Source organism: Struthio camelus, chromosome 6, assembly GCF_040807025.1.
Source record: "Struthio camelus isolate bStrCam1 chromosome 6, bStrCam1.hap1, whole genome shotgun sequence".
NCBI lineage: Eukaryota > Metazoa > Chordata > Aves > Struthioniformes > Struthionidae > Struthio > Struthio camelus.
The window spans coordinates 19583855-19607408 of NC_090947.1; the positions used below are offsets into that span (position 1 = coordinate 19583855).

General features: G+C 35.4%; 1 protein-coding gene across 1 annotated transcript in view; it reads left to right on the plus strand.

The window, feature by feature from the left end:
- CCDC141 (coiled-coil domain containing 141) overlaps nucleotides 1–23554 on the plus strand; it is a 93620-nt gene that overhangs the window by 40040 nt on the left and 30026 nt on the right. The window contains 9 exon segments of the mRNA XM_068948403.1: nucleotides 5006–5147; nucleotides 7033–7152; nucleotides 9548–9739; nucleotides 10689–10865; nucleotides 13533–13712; nucleotides 14567–14692; nucleotides 15297–15485; nucleotides 15785–15964; nucleotides 16671–16820. Of these exon segments, the coding sequence (XP_068804504.1) occupies nucleotides 5006–5147; nucleotides 7033–7152; nucleotides 9548–9739; nucleotides 10689–10865; nucleotides 13533–13712; nucleotides 14567–14692; nucleotides 15297–15485; nucleotides 15785–15964; nucleotides 16671–16820 (1456 nt within the window).

The window sequence follows — 23554 nt, forward strand, 5'->3', positions numbered from 1 at the left end:
ATGCAGGAAAATATGGAAGTTTCTCCACTTCTTCATAGCTTTAATTCATGAATGAAATCACTTTTTCTTCCACACATTTTGCTAATAACAGTGATGATGTACTCCACAGATATGATTATTACACTGATGTAAAACATGGCTTAGTTTAAAATCAGTCCTAATAGTTTAATATCACCTACTTTTCAGAACTTAGTAGAAGGTTGGTGCAACAAGAATAAGGATCATTTATAGTAATAACATTTACTTTACAGCTAGGGCAGATGCGCTTGTTTGATAGCTGGTGGTCAGCTAAATATTACCTTCCCCTTACATGCTTATGTCCTTAACCATTCCTGAACTTTGAATACCTTTACTTCAACCCCGCAACTGAAAATCTAGATAAGAAATATTTTCTTTTCATATTATGACATTGCAACAAATTTTATCCAAGACACCTTCAGCTGTTGACCTAGATGTAATAAAAGGCTTGAACCTAGCAAAGAGATTTGTATTTGGATACAAAATGCAAATAGAAAGTGGTTTTAGGAACACATGCAGCTGGTGCTTCAGCAAATCCTGGTCTTTTACTTAAGTAGAATGGAAAAATGATTTTCCTCAGTGAAGCTTTGACTTCATTTTTTAAACCAGCCATAATCCCAGAACACTGCTGGATTGCAGAATGCTGCTGTTCTGTAGGACTTTTTGTTCTGCCAGACAGTACCTCAAGAAAAGCGGATGTTGCGTTCCAAATTATATGTCTGTCCTGCAGAGGGCTGGTTGATGTTAAGAACTCTACAGTCCTTGCTGGAATGATTCCCTAAAATAGCAAAGGTCATTAACTTTCTTTCTTCCTTATTAAGAGTTTTCTTTATGTTTGAACAGTTCAACTCAGCACTGGGATAGTAAGATATCAGTATACGCCAATAAGAATGGGATGGATTTGTCAGAATTACCCCAGCAGTAATTTCTGGCAACATTAAATACAAATAGGTAATGCTACAGACAGATCTCTTGTATGCCAGAAGGGCTGCTTGTCTATAAACAAATAAAGAAGGTAGTATTTATGCCTAAAAGACTTTATAATTAAAAAAGTACAAAGTATAACAGCTGAAGTACAAAGTATAACAGCTGAAGCAACAATTATTTCCAGATTAGAGGAAACTTAAACCATGTCAATTGATAATCTCAGTAGAAATGTAAGATTCAAATATTTGAAACATCCACTTGCATCATAAAAATAAGTCTCTTTCTAAGAAAGAAAATGGAACACTATGAATTTTCAGTTTTCTCTTGCTGCCCTCACACCTCACTGCTCACATATAATGAAATTGCCATGTATTTCAGCAGGTAGTGCAAGTACTTCTGTGCAGATGGGATGCTCCATATGCCTAAATATGGGTTGGAGGATTAGAGTCATTTAGGTTGGAAGGGAGCCTTACCCATTCATTTGGTGTAACCCCTTGCCCAAAACTTTAAAGTTAGATCAGGTCACTCAGGGCCATGTTTGCTCAAGTTTTGATTAAAGGAATATCCAAACATGGATATTCCACAGCCTCTCTGGGCAGCCTGTTCCAGTGCTTAAGCGCACTTATTGTGAAACAAATTTTCCTTATGTCCAGCCAGAATTTCCCTTGCTGCAACTTGTGACCGTTGCCTCTTGCTGTTTTATTGTGCACCTCTGAGAAGATTTATTCTGTCTTTTCTATAAGCCCACTTCCCAATAGATAATTGAAAAAAGGGATTAGATTGCCCCTTTGCTTTCTCTTCTCTAGTCTGAACAAACACAGTTCTGTTAGCCTTCCCTCATACACTGTGTGCTCCAGATCCCGATCATCTTGGTGGCCTGTTCTCAATTTGCTCCAGCTTGTCTGTCTCTTTAGTACTGTGGGGACTCAAACTGGACAAAGTGGTCTCCAGATGCAGCCTCAGAAGCCCTTAACAGAGCAGAGTAACTTGATGGCTATGCTCTTGCTAATTGAGCTCAGCGTGGGGCCAGCCTTCAGCGATGCTCACTCATGTTCAACTTCCTGCACACCAAGACAAGTTTATTTTTCTTGCCTAATCCATCAACTTTAAGAGTTACCAGAATGCTCCCAGCCAGCTCACAAGTCTAGAAATGGTGACACAAATAAGTTCTGGCAGCAAATGTGGGTAAGACATTACATTCCAGAAGATTAATTTCCCCAGAAAAGTTCATGTTTTGAAGGAGGGAAGAAAGAGTCCTCTCTCTTTGTCATGTGTAAACCGGTGTGCTGTCCTTAAACAGTGACTGCTATTTAGCCCAGTGGTTAGCCCACATGGGACAGGAGGATTTGTGTGAGCAGCTGAGGGCCAAGGGAGGAGCAAGATTTTGATAGGAAACAGGACTTTTATCCAGATCTAGTACTGATTACTCTCTTGTTTTCCATACCGCACAACTCATCAGTGTTCTGAACTACCCATACAAACTTTTCATTTCCTTTACCAACTAAGACTGAAAATCCTGTGGGAGATGGGCAGTCACCATTTGAAGGCAGTAAAGGGTGTGGATCTGAAAAAGTTTACGCGTCTGTTCAAAAAGCTGCTTTGCCGTAAGACAGAAAAGAAAATATTATCTGACAATGAGATATGTAGCTGCTAAGTGTTTGTCATCTGGTAGGATTCTCAATCCAGATGGCAGCCAGTAGAAATTTGTGTGACGTTTGAAAGTAGCTTCCAGATCCCTGAAAGAATAGTTAAAGCACAGTAATTTTAGAACTCCTTCATCATTTATGGCAGAGGAAGAGGCATCACATCCTCTGCTACTTACTTCGCTGTACTGGTTTTAGGAAAGAGGCTGAACTTTCCGCTTTTTCAGATGAAATACTTTTTATTAATAAAAGAGAGGGAGTCTGCTGACCTTGCTCAAGTTGCATAGCACCTCTTTGATTTTGAGGGGCTCATGCCCTCCATTGCATTGTTTTCTCTAAATGAAGTACTGGAAAATGGATTTTAATGGCGTATCAAAGTGACTGCTGTGTGTGATACCGGTTTAACTGCACTGACAGAAGAGTAAGTACTTGAGCATTAGGAGAAGAATTAATATGTAAATGGATTTCTGCATCCACATAGTTTTGTTGTTATCCTTTTCAGAGTACCCAAAAATGAGCCAGGCAATTTATATGCATATGATAACACAGCTGAGTCCTGAATAACTTATGATCTAGAAACGTAATACTGCCAATGCTTACATAGAGTAGGATTATATTTAAGGCTAGTGCCACTGAACTAAGTGGCGTTACAGTAAGTAAAATTCACAGTAGAAATGAAGAATGATGATGTTATAGTCTTATTTTAAAATCTTAGGGCATATTACAGTCTTACTGTATTAAAAGGTAAAAATAAGCCTAAATGCCAAAAATTTACACATGGAAAAGCCACAGAAGGCAGTTCTTTATTACAGGAAAAATAATGGTAAACCTGATTTTGAGGTCCCATATTATTAAATTAAAACCAGCTAGTAATGCAGGAGCGCAGCAAAAATATATATTTGCTAACTCTAAGACAATTATATAATCAATAGGTTTTGTCCATTAAGAGAGCCCTTGTTACTTTTCCGGCTAATTTGCTTGCCTATGAATGTAAGAACTATCTTTACTTTTACTGCTGATTAAACTCAGTTTCACTGTTATAAATTAATTGTGTTAACTCATCAAACCAGTAATACTTTTGAAGATTTTATTAAGGTCTAACCTATCAATTTCGAAAAGTAAAAGTAAAAATATTAATCTCTTACTGCCTTTTTTTTTTTTTTTTGATGAGGTGGTTCTGGTAGAAGTTTTTTTTTTTTTTTTAAATTGCTTTTTGAGTACTGAAAGAGAGGAGTAATGTTCTTAGAATTAAAGAATAAACCACAAATTAAGAGGTTGCTAATTTTTGAAGGAGCAGTTTACAAATTTTGAAATCACCTTTCCAAAGGTGATACAAAGGACCCTTAAAATTTGGGTTTTCTTTGTGAAGAATTTTTGGATCAGATTCAAGCTAAATGGTTTATTAATATAATAATTTACATCAGTGCTTGTAGAACAAGGTTTTCTTTTTATGAGAGTGCAGAATTTAGCTCTTTAATCTGAAGTCAGGAGAATATTTCTTGTAATTTTCTTGTAACAAAGGAGCAAACCTTGAATAAGTACATATATCAAAGTAAGCTTATGATGAAATGAGACTGAGGAAAGTCATGTTTTGAAAGTGTTTGTCTTAAAAAAAAAAAAAAAAAAATTCTTACTAGGAATAAATTTCAGTGGTAAATCAACTGATATGTGGGTTTTTTCTGTTTTATATCAAAGCTTCAGATCTTAATTGTGATAACTTTTTTACAGTTTGAAGAGGATTGCCTCAACGATTCAGATTATGAATTGCCTACCTGATGTTAAATGTTTTAAATTATAAATCAAGCCAGTGTTTCATCAATCCATGTACTCTTTACTCCTCTTCAAACAGCATCTTTATGCTGTTGGTACTTAGAAAGTTGAGGCTTGGCCCTTAGGCTGGCACGCTGGCCTTCTAAGGCAACAAATGCTGCCTTAGAACGTGTGCGACGTTTTTTTATGCACCTACTGTAATAACACTGAAACATTTGAAAATCAAAAGAAAAAAATTTTTACAACTAGAAATGATATTCCAAGTATTTCCACTCTCTTTAGGGGTGTTCCATTTATGACCTTATTCTTCAGACAATATGGCTGAAGTCATATGGAACTATTGGACTGTGAAATAAGATATTCCTCAGTGAATCAGGCCAGGATATCTGGCACGTGAATCTAATTTATGTACTGGCAGTAAATGTTTTGTTTGGAAATGTCATTCCTGTGTTCTACTCATTATCAGTTTTGTTTGCATTAATTTTGGTTATTTTCTGTAGGTTATTTTCTTTAAGGGTTACAGTTTAAAGTTCTTGTTAAGTTACTTGTGATAGAAATCAACAGAAGGATTTTTTTTTTTTTGATCATTATTACCCTGGTTATGTGCAAACCTTGAGAACGCTAACAGTTGTACCTTTCCCTTTTAGCTCTTGGATGACAGGAATTCAGAAAACGATGGAGTACGTTCAGAAAAAAGTAGATCGACTAGTTGGGCAGTGTCCAGATTACAAAGAACTTACTTTGAAGAAGCAGCAATTGACTGCGTCACTTGAAGATCATCTAAATAAGGTACATCATAAAATGCCTTCTTGCTAACATATTCATGAACTGTGCCTTGCACTTCTATAATTTAACTGTGTGAATATTAAACTTGACTTGAATAATTCCAAATAACATATTGGCTTGTTAGAGAGCGCATTTGATTGTACTTGGAATGCTGAATGCTGTTATAGGCACCAGTGAATCCAAAGCTGTTCTGAAAAATGCAGCTGTTTCCATGAGAACGTTATACCAGTAGTCTTTAATAAAGCATGGATTTGTTTAGATAATGAGCTTTTATAATTTGTCCTGTCTTGGAAAAGCAGCAAGCAATCAGGACTGTGACTTGAATGCACGTTTTCTGTATTCTGTCTATGTCTTCAGTTTCATTTTCCTGAAGCTAAAAAGAAAAAAAAAGTGTGGTAAAATTTAGGATTAATAAGAATGGTGACAGTGAATTGCAGCAAATTTTCAGTAACACTGAAGTAGAGTGTGTCCCACTCACTATAATAATTGCCTTTACTCATAAAGATACTGACCCATTATGGAGCTTGCAGCCTTCTTGAAGCTGCTGAATATTCTGTACTACTGCTGACCTTTTTAATGATTTATCACAGATAAAATAGGCTCATGGCTTCTAAATAAGATGCCATGTATATATTCAAATTCAAATGCAATATAATCTTTATGACAAGGTTCAGATGAAGGAAATCCTGAACTGTAGACCAAAAAAAGTAGATCAAATTTAATGAATGAATGATTATGTCTGTAATCTGGTATTTCATAGTATTTGCATGATGTTTATAATGAACTATTGCAGGTCCAGTGGGAAGTCAGTTTGCAGTAAATGCAAACTGCATTTATTTACATGCATTTTCTGGAGAAGAGATCTCACGAAGTTTGAAGGTGATGAAAATATCTTGGCGTTTCTTTAGCTGAAAATAAGAGACTTACTGACCAACTTGCTGTTGGTCTTGTAGCAATGATGTCACTAGGACATTGTGAATCTTAATTAAGCTAAACATTTAATTATGAAAGTAATTTTTACTCACAAGGTAGACTCACAAGGTTTGACCTGTATTTTCATTCTGCACTGCTTATTCTGCCATTTTGTTCCCAATCCTGTATTAGAGGGCATTTGAAAATCTGAGTCATAATATATCATCTTTCATTGTAGGGAACACTGCCCACATTGTTGTTATCCGACCAAGCAAAACATTTTCTATTGAAACCTTCGCTAATGCGGAGTATTCCAGAGAATCTGATGCTAAATTCAGCTGGCCCAGAGCTTCATTTAATAAAGCTTGAACCTCAATCAGCAGGCAGTTATTAATATATAAGATATATAGTACATGTGAATTCAGATGTCTACTAATAACTATTTATATGGTATCTGGTGTCATCTGCCGCTGCTCTTCACAACCTATCTGGTTATCATCAGATATATATAACATCTTGCAGTGACAATGAAAATGGAGTTGTGTACATGTATCTGCACAAAAACAGGTCTTTTGGCTTGTGAGAAAAGCTTTAAATATATCTGTTGAAAAAAAGATCTGTGTAGTCTTTTTGTAAAATGGAGCATAGTGAAAGTATTTATGCAAAGGTTGTAATATCAAGATTATAGTACAGTTGTGGCTTATTGAAATGAAGCTGGAATAGTTAGGATAAAGAAAAGCACTCTCAACAAAGTAAGAGCAAACCAGAGTGTTTTGCTCAAATTCTGACTATGCCTGTTAATTTGAAAAAGTAGAATTTTCTCCTTGATGTTTTCATTTCTCAACTTCTTTGTTTATATAAAGTACATAATCTAAACACCAACTATCAATCATGTTTCTTTGCTTTGCTCTAAACAGAGGTTTTTATGCTGTCTACTTATGTAAATTAACTATATAAAGAATGTTTTCAATTAAAGGTATCACAGTCAATTAAAAAAATCGCCCCGATGCTTTTAACTGGTATGGAGATTGGTTTTGATTTGTCCGAGTCTGAAAGAGTTTTGAACAAACATCTTGAGCTGGCTAATCAAACAAAGGTAAAGAATAGAAGAACGTATGTTAATAATATATTAAGTATTTTTAGGAACAAATGTATACTGTGTATATTTCTAAACAAGGTGAGAAGCTTAAAGTTTCTTATATATTGGAAAGAAAATGGAACTAATTTTGTTTAAACCTGTAGTTAAGGAACAAAAACAGAGAAAACATTGCAAGTCAGTCCTTCTTATATATTTGGTTATGTAATTGTCTTTGCCTTGTGTTATTTGTTACTGCATCAAGATCCCGCTGTCAAGCCTTGAAATGCCAACTCTTTAAATGTATTGCTACTCCTACCTGAGGTACCATGTTTAAAAATTGCCTAAACACTCAAGAGGCCCAGAAGACTCTTCCTGTCCTTTGTTACATCAAATAAAGGGACTGAATCAGCAAAAGAGCAGGTTCTTGCTGGAAAAAAAAGTTCCTAGGTGAAGGGACTTTGGAGATGGCTATCAAGCTGCCTTCTGACATCTCCATTGGTCACGTCGGGAATGCAGCCACAGTATGAAAGCGTTGCAGTGCTCAGCCCTGTAACTGAGGCAAGGCTATTTTAAAATCACATCCAGGGCCTTTCCACTCCCATAGGAGCACTGTAATATCTGAAAGTGGCTTAACGCCACTTTAATCCCTTCCATGGTCTTGACGCAGGTGCGTATGTAAAGGCTAAGCTGAACAATGCAGCAGTATATATTCTTTTTTAGGAGTTCTTAAAACTCCATTACTAGTATCGAGTTCTTTTTTGTTTCAGACAGCAGTTTATGTAACCCGTGAGCTTGATCCGTACAATAGCAATGGAAGTAAAATTCACTTTAAAGTAACTCTGAAGAGAACCTAGTCAGAATATTAAAAGTTCAGCAGTTTAACAAGAGCTCTTTTTTTTGTCAAGAGAATATGTAATCGTTTATACTGTCGTATCTGTTAATTTTTTGTATGTCAGTCAGACTAGGGTGTTTCCTTTGCATGTTGAGACATACAATCTGACCACAGTAACCTCACCTACCCGTTCCTTCTGTGGAATGTGATATGCTAGAGTTTGCACTCTTGGCTGAATGTCAGAGATAGATATATTGAGCTGGACTGAGTTAAATATATAAAAGTAGGTAAGCATATAGATGTAGATATACAAAGCAGTATTTAATAGCAGTTCAGAGCTCTGACGTCATCACTGGAGGATCTTATGAGACATCATATTGAAACTTATAAGGTAATGATTCTGTAAAATTCTATTTTAAAATATTTTACATTCCTTTGTGGAAAAAATGGCTTTTAAAAGAAACATCTAAACAAATACCTTGCCTTCTGAAGTGATTTCTTGAATTTGTAAACTTTCTCATTTTTACCTGAAGCCCATATACTTTAGGCTAGATTGGATGTCATTCTTTACTTATGTGCACTTGACAACAAATAGTTTTTTAAAAGTCCCTTTTTTGCATAAAAATTCAAATTAACATTCAAGCAAGGTGAAATGTATATGCTTTATATGTGCTAGGTGTGGTGCTACTTAGCAGGAAAAGTATTTGCAACTAAAAAGAACTGTACTTTTATGAAGCTATGATTTAAGATAGCAAATGTGAAAACCAGAATCCTAGCTGGATCACAGAAAATGATGATAATTCTCAGTGCATCTGCACAGCCAGCTTACTGTGACTTTAGCTGGGTGTTGGCATTTGATGCAGTAACAAACATGGTCCTCTTCTTGATTCCCATCTGACTTTGCAGATTTGCTGCGTGAAAGAGCATTGTTTTGGGCTGGTATGTGGGCACTCTATCCAGATGGTTAGGAACTAGTCTGGAGCCAGGAAGTAAGCACCGCTTCAAGAGCGGAACCAAGAGTCATAATCCAAAGTCAGAAATTGAAGACATGCTACAGTGGCATGCCTGAAGCACTGGAAGTTGCAGCAGTAGCTTTATGAAGACCCAGTGATTCTGCAGTCATACTCTAGAGTGGCCGTTCAGAATTTGTTTAGGACCACTGTGTATCAGACAAACAGCTAAGGAGGATTTAGATTCAGAGAATCAGTTCAGAAAATTGGGCTATGCTCATGATTATAGATAACGTATCAGTTTTGGCTATCAGTGTTCACATATGAAAGACTTCTGTTGCTTTTTATTCTTTACACTGTGAAGTGGCTTACTTAGTCTGAATGCTGACATTCCCATTTTTTTCATTCAAAATGGCTGTTTTAATAACCTCACCAATTGTCTCTAGTGTCAAAACTTTACAAGAAAGAAATGGTTAATTTCAGCATATAGCATGTATGGTGAACTGCTCTTCAATTAAGTAATTGAATTATACATATATATACATAATACAATTAATTGAAAATGAGCTACCAATATACACAAGTCCTTTTCAGTCATAATACATTTTGTTCTATGCTTGTACCCCCAAAGGAAACTTCAAATGAACTGAAAGCAGCTGAGAAAATCATAAAAGATTTGGAAGAACTTGAACCCGTGCAGGTGGCAGCTTTTTCTAGCAAAGCTGACTTTCTGAATGAAGAACTGAAAAAAATTGAAAGAAATATTAGTTCAAAACTAGAAATTCTAGAAACTTATGTGGCCTTTTTAAAGTCAGCAACAGAGGTATGGATTACCTACTTAATTCTGTTACTGAACTGTGAAATCTTACAAGTGAAAATATGTGCTTTTATCTAGCTAAGATAAATTTCATAGCTGTTGTGCCATGGAAGGACTGCAAGTCTTTGTAATCTTCTGTCTATTTTAAAGGAGATCTGTTTCCTCAGATCAGGCAGCCCTGACCATTGAATTTGCATCAACCTAATGATTAATGTTTGTGCAGATTTTCTGCTAATTTAAATCACCATTGTAGGAAGTATTATAATTGAAAATGGTCACACGTATGTGCTCTGATTCAGTAAATTTACTGAATTTGCTTCATATACTTTTTTGAATATTTCATATAATGTTAATGTAGTATGTTGATATAATGGTATTTATCTACAGTCTTGCACTATTTCAACTGAAGTGCTAGTTTGACTAAACGGATTTAAAAAGGAAGTATAAACCAGCCCTAGCTGAGACAACCCATGCATTTAATTTTGATATAATATGTATTTTAAGATATTGTAACACTGTTGATATTCTTGTATATTTAGAAAGAAATTGAAGATGGAATTGAACCTTTTAGATAAAATTAGCCATAAAGTTTAATTAGTACTGCAAGTATAAACTGCCAAAAGCCTGGATCACATCTACTTCTGAGTATTGCTAATTTTAGTTACTTCATATTAAACAGATAAGTGGAAGTCATTGCATTGGTATACTGGTATATAATATTCGTGTAATGATACAGGACAGAAATTGAACAAATTGCTGCCATCTGCAGGTTTACAGTCTATTTAACATGTTTTTTATTAGCTCATTTTAGTATAAATTTTAGAGAGAAAGATATATTTTAAGGCCTGGAAAATATTCAGAAGCTATTACTCAATTTTACCATTTCCATATACCTTCTGATTACAGCAACTCAACTTCTGATTTGTTTTGATGTGTATTTTATGTCTTTCCACAGGTGAATGACCATATTCAAAAATTGAAGAAGCTTTATAAATCTGAACCTCTACAAGCAAACAGAGAGGCTGAAAATAAAACTGCAATTGAGTCAGCTAATACTCAGTGGCAAAAGGCTATGAAGAAAATTTTTTCCACCCAAGAGATGGGTCACAATTTTCTTAATTTAGTAAACATGGTGAGATTGGTTCATGGCGTTACTGTCTTCAACAAAAATCATTGTTAGATTTGCAAAAAAACCCTTCAAATACATACTTAAACAAATAATGACAGATTAAGTGTATGGGTCAAGTTAGCTTTCATCAGAGGACCTGCCTAAGGCAAAGCGTATTCTACTGTGTTTCAGTGTGCATGTAAGCAGAGGAGGAGATGGGAAGAGGACAATATGTTTGAGATGTTTGTGTGGAATCACAGTTAAAGCTCAGAGTAATTCAACAAATATAAATATTGATATCTTTGTTTTTAACCAGAATGAGAAATTTAGTATCCACACTTTCACAGAATAGAACTGTAACAAACTTTGATATGGAAATGTCAACATGTTTATAAAATGAGGGTGGGAGAAAGTTTTATCTTGAAAAGATCATAAAGTGATCAAACATTTTGCACTACCATTTATACACAGCTGTGTATAAAATATGTAGCATGGTTTTGGAAGTAGAACATTTCTCCCAAAGTTTTGAAGTGCAAATTGCACCTGTTCTGCACAAGATGAGCATCTCATTGCATTCTCCACTGGTCTTTTGCATTTGTGGAGTGTGCTCTGCAGGTATGGTACTTATGGAAAGAGTAAGGATGTGGAGGTGGAGACCAGAAAGTCAAGTTGTAAGACTGAGTAAGCCAATACTTTGGTGTTTAGTAACAAAGATTACAAAACGAGTGATGTTATTTGTTTTGCTGCTTGCCAGAGCCACTGAAATCACAGCCTGCAACTCTGTCGTCATGGAGATGTGCCCATTTGTAATAGCAGCTGCACAGAACAGAACAGAATCTGCATGGAGATATAGGGTCTCCATGTGGAAATCCTGCAGCAAATTGTCAGATTCATGGGTTGATCTTGCATTCTGTCCTGGTGGATATATAGGAAACCTCATATAAGTAGTGAAAAAACAGGAAGAATTTAGGAGTTTTTGTTCAGAAACTCTTGTGTGCATTTTCACTAGCCGTACAGAATATTCAGGCTATTGCTTTCTGTATAAAGCAGTTTAATCTTGATAAACTGCACTGAAGATTTGTGTGTTTTTTTTTTTTTTTTTTTTTTTTTTTTTTTACTGTGACAAGGTCTCATCCTGGTTCTGTGGCTGATGGGCTGTGGTTTCTTTAGTACTCACCTTTAAAAAGAACTAACGCTGCTATGCTTTTAAAATATGAAAATGTTACCTGAGTGCTGATGATATTATGAGTAATAATATGAGTTTTGTGACAATGTTTGTTTTGATTCACAATGAGATAGCCCTTAAAAAAATGACTCTGTGCATGCATACAAATGTAACACTCATACAGATATCCATTTCGCTTGCACTGGAAAGCAGCATATATGTAAGTGCAGTATTTCATTTATTTTACCTCCATTAAGAGGCAGTCTTTACCAGTGGAATGTATAAAATTCAAGAAAATATGTGCTAGAGCTGCTTCCTCAGAGATTCCTGGGTGTCTGTATATCCTGTTTTGGATTCACCTGCATTGCCTAGGTACCCCTGTCTAGTTTTCCAACACCCCTTTGTGAAATGATCATTTCAGATACACACACACACACAATCATTCCCTAAGCCATGCTTACTAAAATCATGCCAATTAATGCAGAAAGCTCGAACACCTAGCTGTTATTTCTGTTTTCATAGGAAAGATTAGGGAGCAGTTGCAAAGAATCATCAGCTGAAAGGGTAAGAAGGGAGAAGTGGTAATGAATGCACAGGGATGACAACCTGCAGAAGCATGCAAGATAAGCTGGAAAACCTACTCAAGAAGGAGGGAGAGTACTCTGGCAGTCAGTGTGAGCTAAAGTGTTTGCTGTCACAGCTGGATACACCCAGGCACAGATAAACTAATCAGAGCAAAGCTAAGCTGAACATGTCTGAATATGTAGTTACGCTTCAGTCGCTTGCAGTTTAAACATATCTTCTAAAAGAATAATCTCTCCATACCTGGAGGTATGTTGCCACCATATTTTCTGCTGTTATGTTCCCATGATATTCTTAGGATGATGCAGCTTTTAATATCGGCGAAGATACAGATACTAGTAATTTACCCACACAACTTTCCTTAGCAGAAAAATTCTGAAATGAGAAAGGCTTAAAGAGTATTACCAAGTTTTCTATGGTGTTTCTGAGCTGAGCTCTGATAAAAAGAGGAAAAACAAAAAAATATTCAAATGCTGACCATGCTATTACTTCTGTGCTTCAGTGCTGCCTTACTTTTGAGTGTGGAGGAGCAGTTTTTTCTTCTTCCTCTTCAGTTTCCGCTGATATTCCCCAAAAGGACATTTTGGATAGTTCTGTCCATTCAGAAATTACTTTTTTTTTTTTTTTTTTTTTAAATGAGCTATCAAACAGCTATCAGATAGCAACAATTCAGAGTCATTACTGACCTCTTCTGGGTTTTAAGCATTAACATTAGTCATGATTTCAGTATACTAATTCTGTTCCTCTATGCCTGTTTCTAAAAGAACAGTACATTTAAAAGTATATAAGCTCCCAGGAATTTTCAAAGAAGTTACATTAGAATAAGTTGATAGTTTTTATTAAGCTTTGCTGTGACTTTACTCTAAGTATTATGGACATTGTAGTTATATTTGTATAAAAATATGCGTGGAAGAATTGTGTTTCATTAATTGTTTATTTACCAGGTAAATGAGAGTTTAATATTAAAGGTAGAAAAATCTGTACGAGTAACAGAAGAGACCATTATTAATCTGAGTAAAGAAAAGAAAGAGCTGATTGATCTTTGGGTAATTTGGAATTATAAAATTAATCAAGTAAAATCTGTCAAGCAACAATGCTGGATATTTAAAGAACAACTGAAAAAGGTAAGTAAAATAGATATGAAGAAAACAACTGTAGCAAACATTTCTGGATCATTTGTTTGTATGTGACTCTTTCATCAACTGTTACAGATGTCATTTAAGAAAATGAGATGATCAGTAAAATACTTCTCCATAGTCTGTTTTACCATTTTGATGGTTATCTAGAAACATGATGAAATTTTCTTGATCTTTTTTTGTCCTTATTGAAATGCATGCAAGTCCTGGTTTCAAATTTTCAGCTCGATATACTATAGCAGCAGCACTTTTGTTTTTTTTGTTTGGTTGGTTGGGGTTTTTTGTTTATTTTTAACACCATTTTATAGTGGCTTAATAGTTACTAAACAAAAGGGTATTTTCATTGTGCTACCCCTATAAAGTTCAACCATGTCGTAAGAAAAGAGAATTTAAACCTCCTTGGCACAGGGACAGCGTGCAGGGTTCCTTAAAAGCAATGCTAGCTATGCCAGCAGCAGAACCAGAGGTGCTTGGCCACTATGTATGTCTAGCAATTTATCACTCGATCACAATCCCTGTTATCACATAAAATACACTGTAGGATTGAGTCCTCCCATCTCGGTGTCTGAGTCATTTTTGCACACTGTCTTTAAGAGCTCCCACTACCCATGTTAAAGTCAGAGAATCTGAGACAGTTTTATTTAAAAAAAAAAAAAAAAGCTAAATGAAAGATAGTGTCATCTTAAGAATCTTTCATTTTTGTAGTAATAATCTCAATTAAATTTACTGACAGCATGTAGGTGTCTGGTTTGGGAGAGGTTTTTATTAAAAATTTAGATTTGGATTTAAGTACTTCTTATTACCTCAGATAGAAAAACTGAAATGTTTCACTTATCTTTCAGACTACCCATGGGTTAGAAATTCTTCAAGAGGCACTTACACTTGCAGCAATTGTTGACCTTGGAAGTGACCTTTGTATTATTTTGGAACTACAAAAAAAGCTTAACCAAATGAAGCCACAGTTTCAGGTGAGAAACTTAGTGAAGCTCACAACAGAGCAAAAGCTCTTTTTGGTGCTAGAAAGATTCACATTCACACTTACCTCATACAGAGCATCCGGGGTTAGAGCATATTACATTTTACATTACTTTTCTGAAAGGAAGGTTCATGTGCGTTATAAAGGAAGGGAGAGATATTCTACCTTCAGTGTCCACAGGATGCATTGTGCAATGTTAGCTGCATGTCAAGGTAACACACAAGCATTGGGGGGGAAAAAATAGGAATACGAGGGAGAGCACCGGCACTCGTGTTTTGGAGTTGAAGGCCTGGCTCAGAGGCCTGGGGTAGGTCATGCTGAGTTTCCTACCTCTGAATACTATTTCTGATTCTTAGTGAGCTGTTCAGTCTCCCATTCCCCTAAGAGTCAGAGTTTGACTCTGATATTTTGGTTCGAGACTGTTTCTGGGTAATAGTTGAGATTCATGTCTAGGAAAAAGTAAAGGATTTGGAGAGTAATTTAAAGAGTGTGACATTTCTTTTTCTCCAAGGCAATTCATCATTGTTACATTTTTTTTTCATCAAATGTAAGGGAAATCTTGCAAATAAGAGTAAATTATGCTCCTTTTTTGCTAGCAACTGAACGCTGAGCTTGAGTACATGGTAAAATTATTAGAATTGCTGAGCCAAGAAGGATTTTCTAGCAAAGAGAATTCTGAGAGAATAAGTGAGCTTGTTCATCTCCATCAAACGATAAAGGACACAATGACAGAATATGATGATGTTTTCAACAAGACAGTCCAATTCCATCATGTTAAAAAAGAAGTGAGTCTAATCTTTTAAAAATGTACCTTCTTCTTAATGCAGCTAATCTCTTTTTGGTATTTGTCATCTCTCTCTTTCTCCCCAAAATTAACAGCATTAACCCGCCCAGTGATCAGGACTAAAACTTTGGATGTGAAACTACCTGAAATTTGGAGAATTCAAACTCCAGATCTGAACCAAAATTTTAGTACTTAGACCTGTCTCCACATAGTTTAGGTTAACACATTATGGGTAAGGAAGGGATGGTAAGTAAATTAGTACTTCAAACACACACTCATTTTCATTTTAATATATTCCAGCTGGAATATCTGTCAAAATCAGGAGAACTGGATATTCCTGAAATAAGTGAGGGCCCTGAAGATGTGCACCATGCGAAAGCCTGTCTTTTGAATGCTCAGGAGAAACATGCATGGATCAGGCATCTATATAGACTGGTTCTTAACCAGGGAGTGAATGTTGTGTCTGCAGTGCAGCAACCTGTGAGTAGAATTAGAATAATCTGTGAAGTCAGGGTTAAATATGAAAGAAAATTATAGGAGCTATCTGACTGACTTTTAGATGTAAAAAAAGTATTAACATATTAACTTTAGAAAGGTAGCTTTGCATATGTCTTCTCCTATAAACAAAGGATAACAAAAGAACAAAAAAATTATAACAAGAATGTCACCTTAGAATTGGATTGTAGACTGATTTGCTTAGTGAAATGGACATCATTTTAGAAAGGAATTGTTTATACAAGGCAGGACTGTTATTGCCCTGTATTAATTTACTAGGGAGAAAACAAGACATTCCATTATGACCTGAGTATGTGTTTTCTGCATTACCAGTCTGCTCTTCAGAGGGGGAAAACTCTTTCCCTGCAGAGAAGAAAAAGGCACGGCCAGAGAACTCCTGGTATTCCCTGCCCCAAAAGGTCTTTGGCCTCAGGAAGGAGCTAATCTCCAAGTGGCAGAGGTCTAAAGCAGGTTACTTCCTCCTGGCTTGGAGTATCACCATGGTGTGAGCTGTGACTCTGACTCAAAACTATTCCCGATTCTACTTATGAAATACACAGGAGAGGTGTAATTCTTTAATCTAGCCAATTACAACTACTTATACATGTTCTGCCTCAAAAAGACTTTAAATTGATTAAATCAGTAAATTTCCTGCGTTTCATATTTTTTCTTCTGTCTCTTCACTGTTTAGAATCGCTTAAATGTTTCTGTAAAGAATCTAAAGCAGGAGCTTGCTAGACTTGAGTATGACAGCATTAACTGGAGCTCCAAAGCAGATAAGTATGAGGAAGAACTGTCGCAGAATTTCCAATACTGCACCACTCAAGAGGAGATAAATGAGGTCAGGTAGAGAAAAACCAGCATGTTAAATGCCTGTTAAAAGAGCTATTGTGTGCTGTAATGTATGTTACTGTTTTCCTTTGCTCATATATGCTTCATACATATACAGAAAAGTTGATTTTCATCTTACTAGCAACCTTTAATTTACACAGTAGTAGTAATAAACTATGGTCTGCATCTCTGCATTTCAAATTTATATCAAGTTATTGGACTGGCAATAAAATACTTTCACTACACCAAGAGGGCTGGAAATAGAGCAGCTAAATTTTCTCTGTCTCTCAGGTCTGCCTAGGTCTTCAGACTTCTTAATTATGAGCCTAAAGTTTCAAACAAAAATAGAATTCATCTCTTGCAATTGTAATATTGTTTCCTGTGTTAGAAAGAATTCTGAATCTTTTAATGAGAAGTTAAGAGAAATTTAGTACTTACTGTTTTCTCAAAAACACAGAATGTGATACTTTAAAAACTTGACAGAAGAAAAAGAAATGTTCTTTGGCACAAGTCATTACGGAGACCAGGAACTTAGTAAGGTTGGGAAAAAAATACTTACTAAATATAATATCATAATATAATTATTAATATAACATCTTAGCAGGCCAAATAAAATTCACTCACAACTTAGCAGGCCAAATGTAAAGCCATTGGATAGATGTCTCAGCAAAGTCAATTTAGGAGAAACATCTCTTAGAACGAGCTTTCCCAGAGCGGTCCATTACAGTGAGAGGCCAATTTTCCTAGCACCCACACTTGATGTTCTGTACAGACTGCACTTCTATGTATCCATGAAGTACATAAACCAAATTCTTACCTAGAAAGCTTTCACACTAAGATTCCAAGGAGTGTGAAGCATAGGGGGAAGAAACACAGGGTACTGAAATATATTTTCTGACTTTACCTTGCACTAAGTAAACCCACACCTCAATAAAGAAAGATTGTATTTTCTCAAAATTGTTGAAGTAGAGAGCACTGAGATTTCTGTCTCAACTATTTTTAATGAGAAAATCAGTGTTTGGATTTTCTTTTCTTTTACAAAATATTTTTGTTTGTTTGTGAAAAGTATCCATTTTCACAGAAAGGTAGTTTAAAATTGCACCAAAAATTTCTTTTGAACCTGAACTATGTTCCTTGTCGGTTGTAATTTGAATGTGTTGCTCTCAGTGGTCTTTTGTGCATCAGTCTCCTGTGATGTAACTAATTAGCCGACGGTGGGAGATGATCGGAATGGCATGTGTCACAAGAGACAGAGTCGGGCTGAGGAAGCTATGCTGTAGAAGAGAACGGACACGTGGAGTGCTAGACAATAAGTCCTCTTATGCTTTGCAGTGTCATTGTGGAATCAGAATATTTGGGATTTTAACTGAAATATTCCAAGTTTTTGGTGAAAACCCCTCAAATTTGCTGAAGAAAAATGATTCTTGAGCAACCTGCATGTGAACGTGACAGAGATGCTGTCTTTGTCTCTTTCCTTTGAGTCCAGAGTTATATAACGAGGGCAGAAGAATGTGATGCCTTTCTAAGTAGAATTGTGGTCTATTTTCATTACTCATTAGACTCTCAGCAAGAGCAGGAACTTGAGGAGGAAAAAAAACTTTTATGTCTCTCAGGCTCCTCAACTTAAATGAAATGGGTGTCGGTGACACTTGTTATTTCTCACATGCCCTGCACAGCTGATTTGTAAAATATAGTGAGTGTTATTAGGTTCTCATAGTTAATGGAAACCCACTGCAAAATAATTGAATAGTGTATTTTCAGTTATGGTATCATTACGGGTATTTATTCCATTTTAAGTTGGGAAAGCCATCTTGGCTGTCATCTCATCCTCAGACCTAATTGACTATTGAGTGTAATATAACTGAAATAATACTGAATTGCCCTGTGGTATCTTTTTCTTTAATTAGATTCCACTTCTAATAGACGTTAGTATCAGAGATGCTTCCTAAACAAATACTAATATACCTGTATATACATTAATCCACCTATGTTTTTCTTCATTAAGTATTTATAACTAATTCTATTAAGGGGGTCAAGAAACTAGATACCAAAATAGTTCAAGAATGCTAAAGTTATGAGTAAATTCACTTCAGTATTTTAAATTTTGTTAATTTTAACATCAGAAATTAGTCTGACAGTATTGCTAACATCAAGCAGACCTGTCTGAAATAACAATTCCTTTACCATCTGTCAGGTCTAAACAAATAAATATTTCACTTTACGTTTCAGCAGCAAGCAGCAGCTGTTAGTAGCTGTCAAATGGTAAACAGCCATTAGTTGTGATTTACCAGTGCACAAGCCAAGCTTTAAAGTTGAGTGAAAATATTTGAAATTCTGCTTAAATTCCTTTGCATTTAATGTGGTGGCTTTAAAAATGTAAGTAAAGCAAATGAGTCAGAGGTGTGGGGCTTAGGACATAGTGGTGTCTGAAAATACCGTGCTCTGATCATAGGCTAGCTATCTATGTTAGTAACACATTAGTGCTTCTTTAAAAACAGTAAGGAAGCAAATACTTATGTTTATAGCAAAGGATATGTATTATGAGTTTTGAAATGGTCTTGAAGGACAGAAGAGTAAAATTTTGTGCATCTTCTCAAATTTAAAGAGAATTTGCAAAGGCAAAAAAGGACTCATGCCCTCCAAATCTTTGTAAAGTATAAGGAAAGTTCATATGACCTTTGAGGTCCCTTTTTGCCGGTTTAGGCTTCCTGCCTCACTACCTAGATTGGATAGCGGCCTCTGAAGAGCCACAGCTCTGCATTGCACTGCAATCATTTGTAGCATAGTACAGCTTTGTGACAGAGCTGAGTCAAGCTCCAGGTAGCTGTAGTTTATCACAATAAAAACCTGTTCTTGAGGTTATAAATGGTACAATTGTTTACACAAGCTAACCTTCACAATGAAAATCCTTTCTCCAGTAACGACTTTACAAATAACATTTATGCATGTCTGCATATAACCTGCAATAGAAGAATAACAGACCTGAACTAGTAACAGACCCTGAACTAGGTCCTCAGCTCTCTCCAGTCATTTCTTTCTTCTCCATCAAGTCCTTATTTATACACTTATGGAGTGTATAAGACTGAAAATGTGAATTTCAATCATAGAGGGTACTGAGCTATTGGTCAGTAGGAACTGATAATTCTCAGCACATTTCTCACCATTATTTATTGTGACGTGGTCTTGAGCACTAAAGTCATGAAAACTAATAAAATGAACACCTTTTCTTGCTTCCTGCTTTCTGTCTGACTAATATTTGTGCCTTTGAACAGCTGTTTTTAGTGACCCGCTTTTATGGGCTATTTTGATTACTAGTGCTACTAGAAGTTTTATGTGGGAATAAAAAGGAAAGGGTGGCTAACAACGCTGAAATGCCTCCTAAAGAAGTCTCACACAGCAGTTAAAGTATATTACTGAAACTTTAGTGTTAATACAAACTTTTCAAAAGTAGTCTTATATCTTGCTTTTTTCATTTATTTTCTACTTCTTGTGTGATAAATCTTAGCAATTGGCATCCAGCTCCCCCCTCCTCCACCATCATTCTCCACCCATGACAGGCTCGCCATAGTTAGGAACAGCTGCCTGATTAATGACTGTGACACAATGGACAAGTCACAAACTTCCATTAGACATGTGGGCTGAAGTCTCTGAAGTATTAGGATATATAGTTCCTTTAGCATTTCTCATTGTATTTTCCAGGAAATGGTGAAAAGCTGAGATATGTTTAGAATTTTCTAAAGATTAAGAGCCATATCCTTTGTACAATTGCTGGTGCTAACAGGAGTTCTGTATACGCACTCTGAGGGGCTGATGTAGAAGTTTGAGTTGAATCTGATTTTCCACTGAGGCTAAAAGAGAAGAGTGACAGCAGCTGCAGACCTTTGACACATGAGCCATCATATCTGAAACAAGGCGATCTAATTTCACATACTGCTCTGAGGAGGGCTTCTGGCCTTATTAATGATCACGAGCGAATGTATGTGCTTAAGCCAGTGAAATAAACTAAAATAAACTCTCACTTATCTCTTGTTTTCCTCAAATAAACTAACAGATAAGACTCCTGTGCTGTGACTGTGAAACACTGTTCTACAGACATGGTTATATTTCCAGAGTGCTGTCAGATAGATTTTATTATTCTCTATACTTAGGTGGGATAAACAGCTTAAACTAATTGGAGATCACAAAGCTGATGAGAGAATTCCCTTCTTTTTCATTATGCTGAGTGAATACCATCTGTCTATTCACTGCTGAAATCATGTGGTAGCATCCTACTAAATGAAATGAAAATGAAAAATATATCCCCTTGATGGATAAACATTAGCATGTACTAATACTACTACTAATAAGAAAAATAATGGATTGTTAGCTGTTCCACTAACAGTAGTTACAAAATGAGCATCCATTACTCCCTAGATTTTGAAAAAATGTTGATGTATGACTCTTTTAAAAAAAAAAAAAAAAAAAAAACAACTCAAATATGTTAGCTGAATATCAAATTGCAGGTATGACCTAAACTTATTAACACTAACCAAATAGGTAAATTTACTTTCATTTATATGTATCTGGAGGAAGAGATCAAAAAGCATTTTGATTGATGTATTTCTTTTATATCACTTCCTTTAGATAAATATAAAGTAATATAATTTATTCCGCACTCTCAAAATAGCAAAACATGTCAACCTAAAGAATGTGAAATTCTCAAAAAAATCTTTCAATCCTTTTTATAGTCTTCCATTTCAAATTTTAGAAATTATAAATCACTTGAAGCTTTTTTTCATGGAATTCAAATATAACCAAAGCAGTGCAGTGCCTTTTATAAAATACCAGAAGCATCTTCTAAGTAGTTTTTTTGTATACGTTATAAACAGAAATGGTTCTCATATCTGTTCCATAAAGGCATTTAAAAATAGCTTTAATATATAAAAAGACATCTTTGCATTTGTAAGTAAACTGAAAATTACATAACTTTCAGAGAAAAAATATTGAAATAGTATTTTATACTCAATAAAAATTAATAATGCTTTAAAGATAATTTAGCTGTGTGTTTGATATGCTTATTTATAGCAGATGACTAATGCAAAAACAGAGACAGCTGACTAAGGACACACCTGGAAAATGAGATTAAAGCAAACATAAATTAGAGTAAAAAAATATAGATATATACATATATATATATATATAAAACAACCATGTATTATAACTAGTTGTTATGGTAAATAAGGACTGTTTTTAAACTATATTGATCATATATGACCTGTCTTTTTTGTGTGTGTTAAAATCATTCTGGCAAATTGTCTAGCAATGCATCAAATCCATATGTGTGTTAATTCAAGTGTAGCTTCCTAGAACTTCATCAATATTATTCCTATCACTGTTTTTTAAAAAATATGTTATAAATTAAGAGAAAATATAATCACATTGTTTAGATACTGTTCCATCTATGTAGCAGAAGAAATCTGTAGCAAATCTAATGTAACTAAATTTATACAGTCAGTGTCTCAGCTAGTACAGGTCCACCTGCAAAGTCTTGAAATGCATGATTTCTTTGTAATCAGAGCTGATAGTTCACCTTAATTTATTTAAGAATCATTTTCTCTAATCTTGTTTGTTGCACCAAGCCAGTACCGACTGGTAATAGTACTCTCATGTGGCACCCGATCTATATAGCTGTAGTTAGGTGAGGTTTTCTTTGGGTATCTGTTAGGCAGAACTTCTTTACTATGCTGCCATGCTCATACAATCTTTATTTTAAATACAGATAGTCATATAATCTACATTCTGATCCTGCAAAGAGCTAGATTCATCTTTGTTTGCTGTGAATAATCCTGCTAAGATGTTTGGACTAAACTGTGTAAAATTAAGGCCCAGTGTAACTTTCTTTCAGAACCAGGGCTTCCAATGTTATTCTATTGCTAATAAATATTATTTTCCCCCAACTTATTTCTGCCTCATAAGTATTATTGCAGGGCATTCCATAGCTTTCATGATGATTATAGAATCACAGAGTAATTTAGTTTGGAAGGGGGCTCATCTAGCCTTAAAATAAATTCTGGCAAATATCAACTTTTTTTCTCTCCTCTGAATGACTCTTGAGCAGTAGTTCCCAATATAATGATAAATTCCTATTTGAACTCACCCACCCTACCCAAAAAATGATGTAAACTAAACGTAGGAGAAAGCTACTTTGGATAAATTGAAATCTACCTGCGCAAGCCTAGTTATACTGTTTTTCTGGAAAGTAAGCATGGTAGCCATTTCCATGGCTGTCACTTCTACCAAGTGGAATACATACAGTATCTGAAGGTGGTGTTCTACCTGCAGTTAAAAGCAATGGCAACCCTAAAATGGGGTTTTTCACAGGATCTCTGAGCAAGGATCTAATCATCCTTTGTCTCAATCTTTTTTGCACCAGCTGTTCTGGAAGCAACACAGCATTCAGAGTGAATAAAGATCCTTATGTGACTGCTGTCTTCATGCCATAGACATGTTGGCCATAGTCAACTGTAATCTAGCAGAAACAGATTGTACTACCAATATATTTTCAAATATTTATAACCAGTATTGTTTAATGTTGATTTAGCAAGATTATGATTTGCCAGTACTGGAAAGAAATCATGAGGCAATAAGGATGCTTTATGATAGGCTCTACAGTATATTTCTATATCAAGTTCTTGGTGTTCAGATTCTAGTCTTTTAAATTATTCTTAAGAAAAACTGTATTAGTGTGCTGCTTTCTTTTTTACT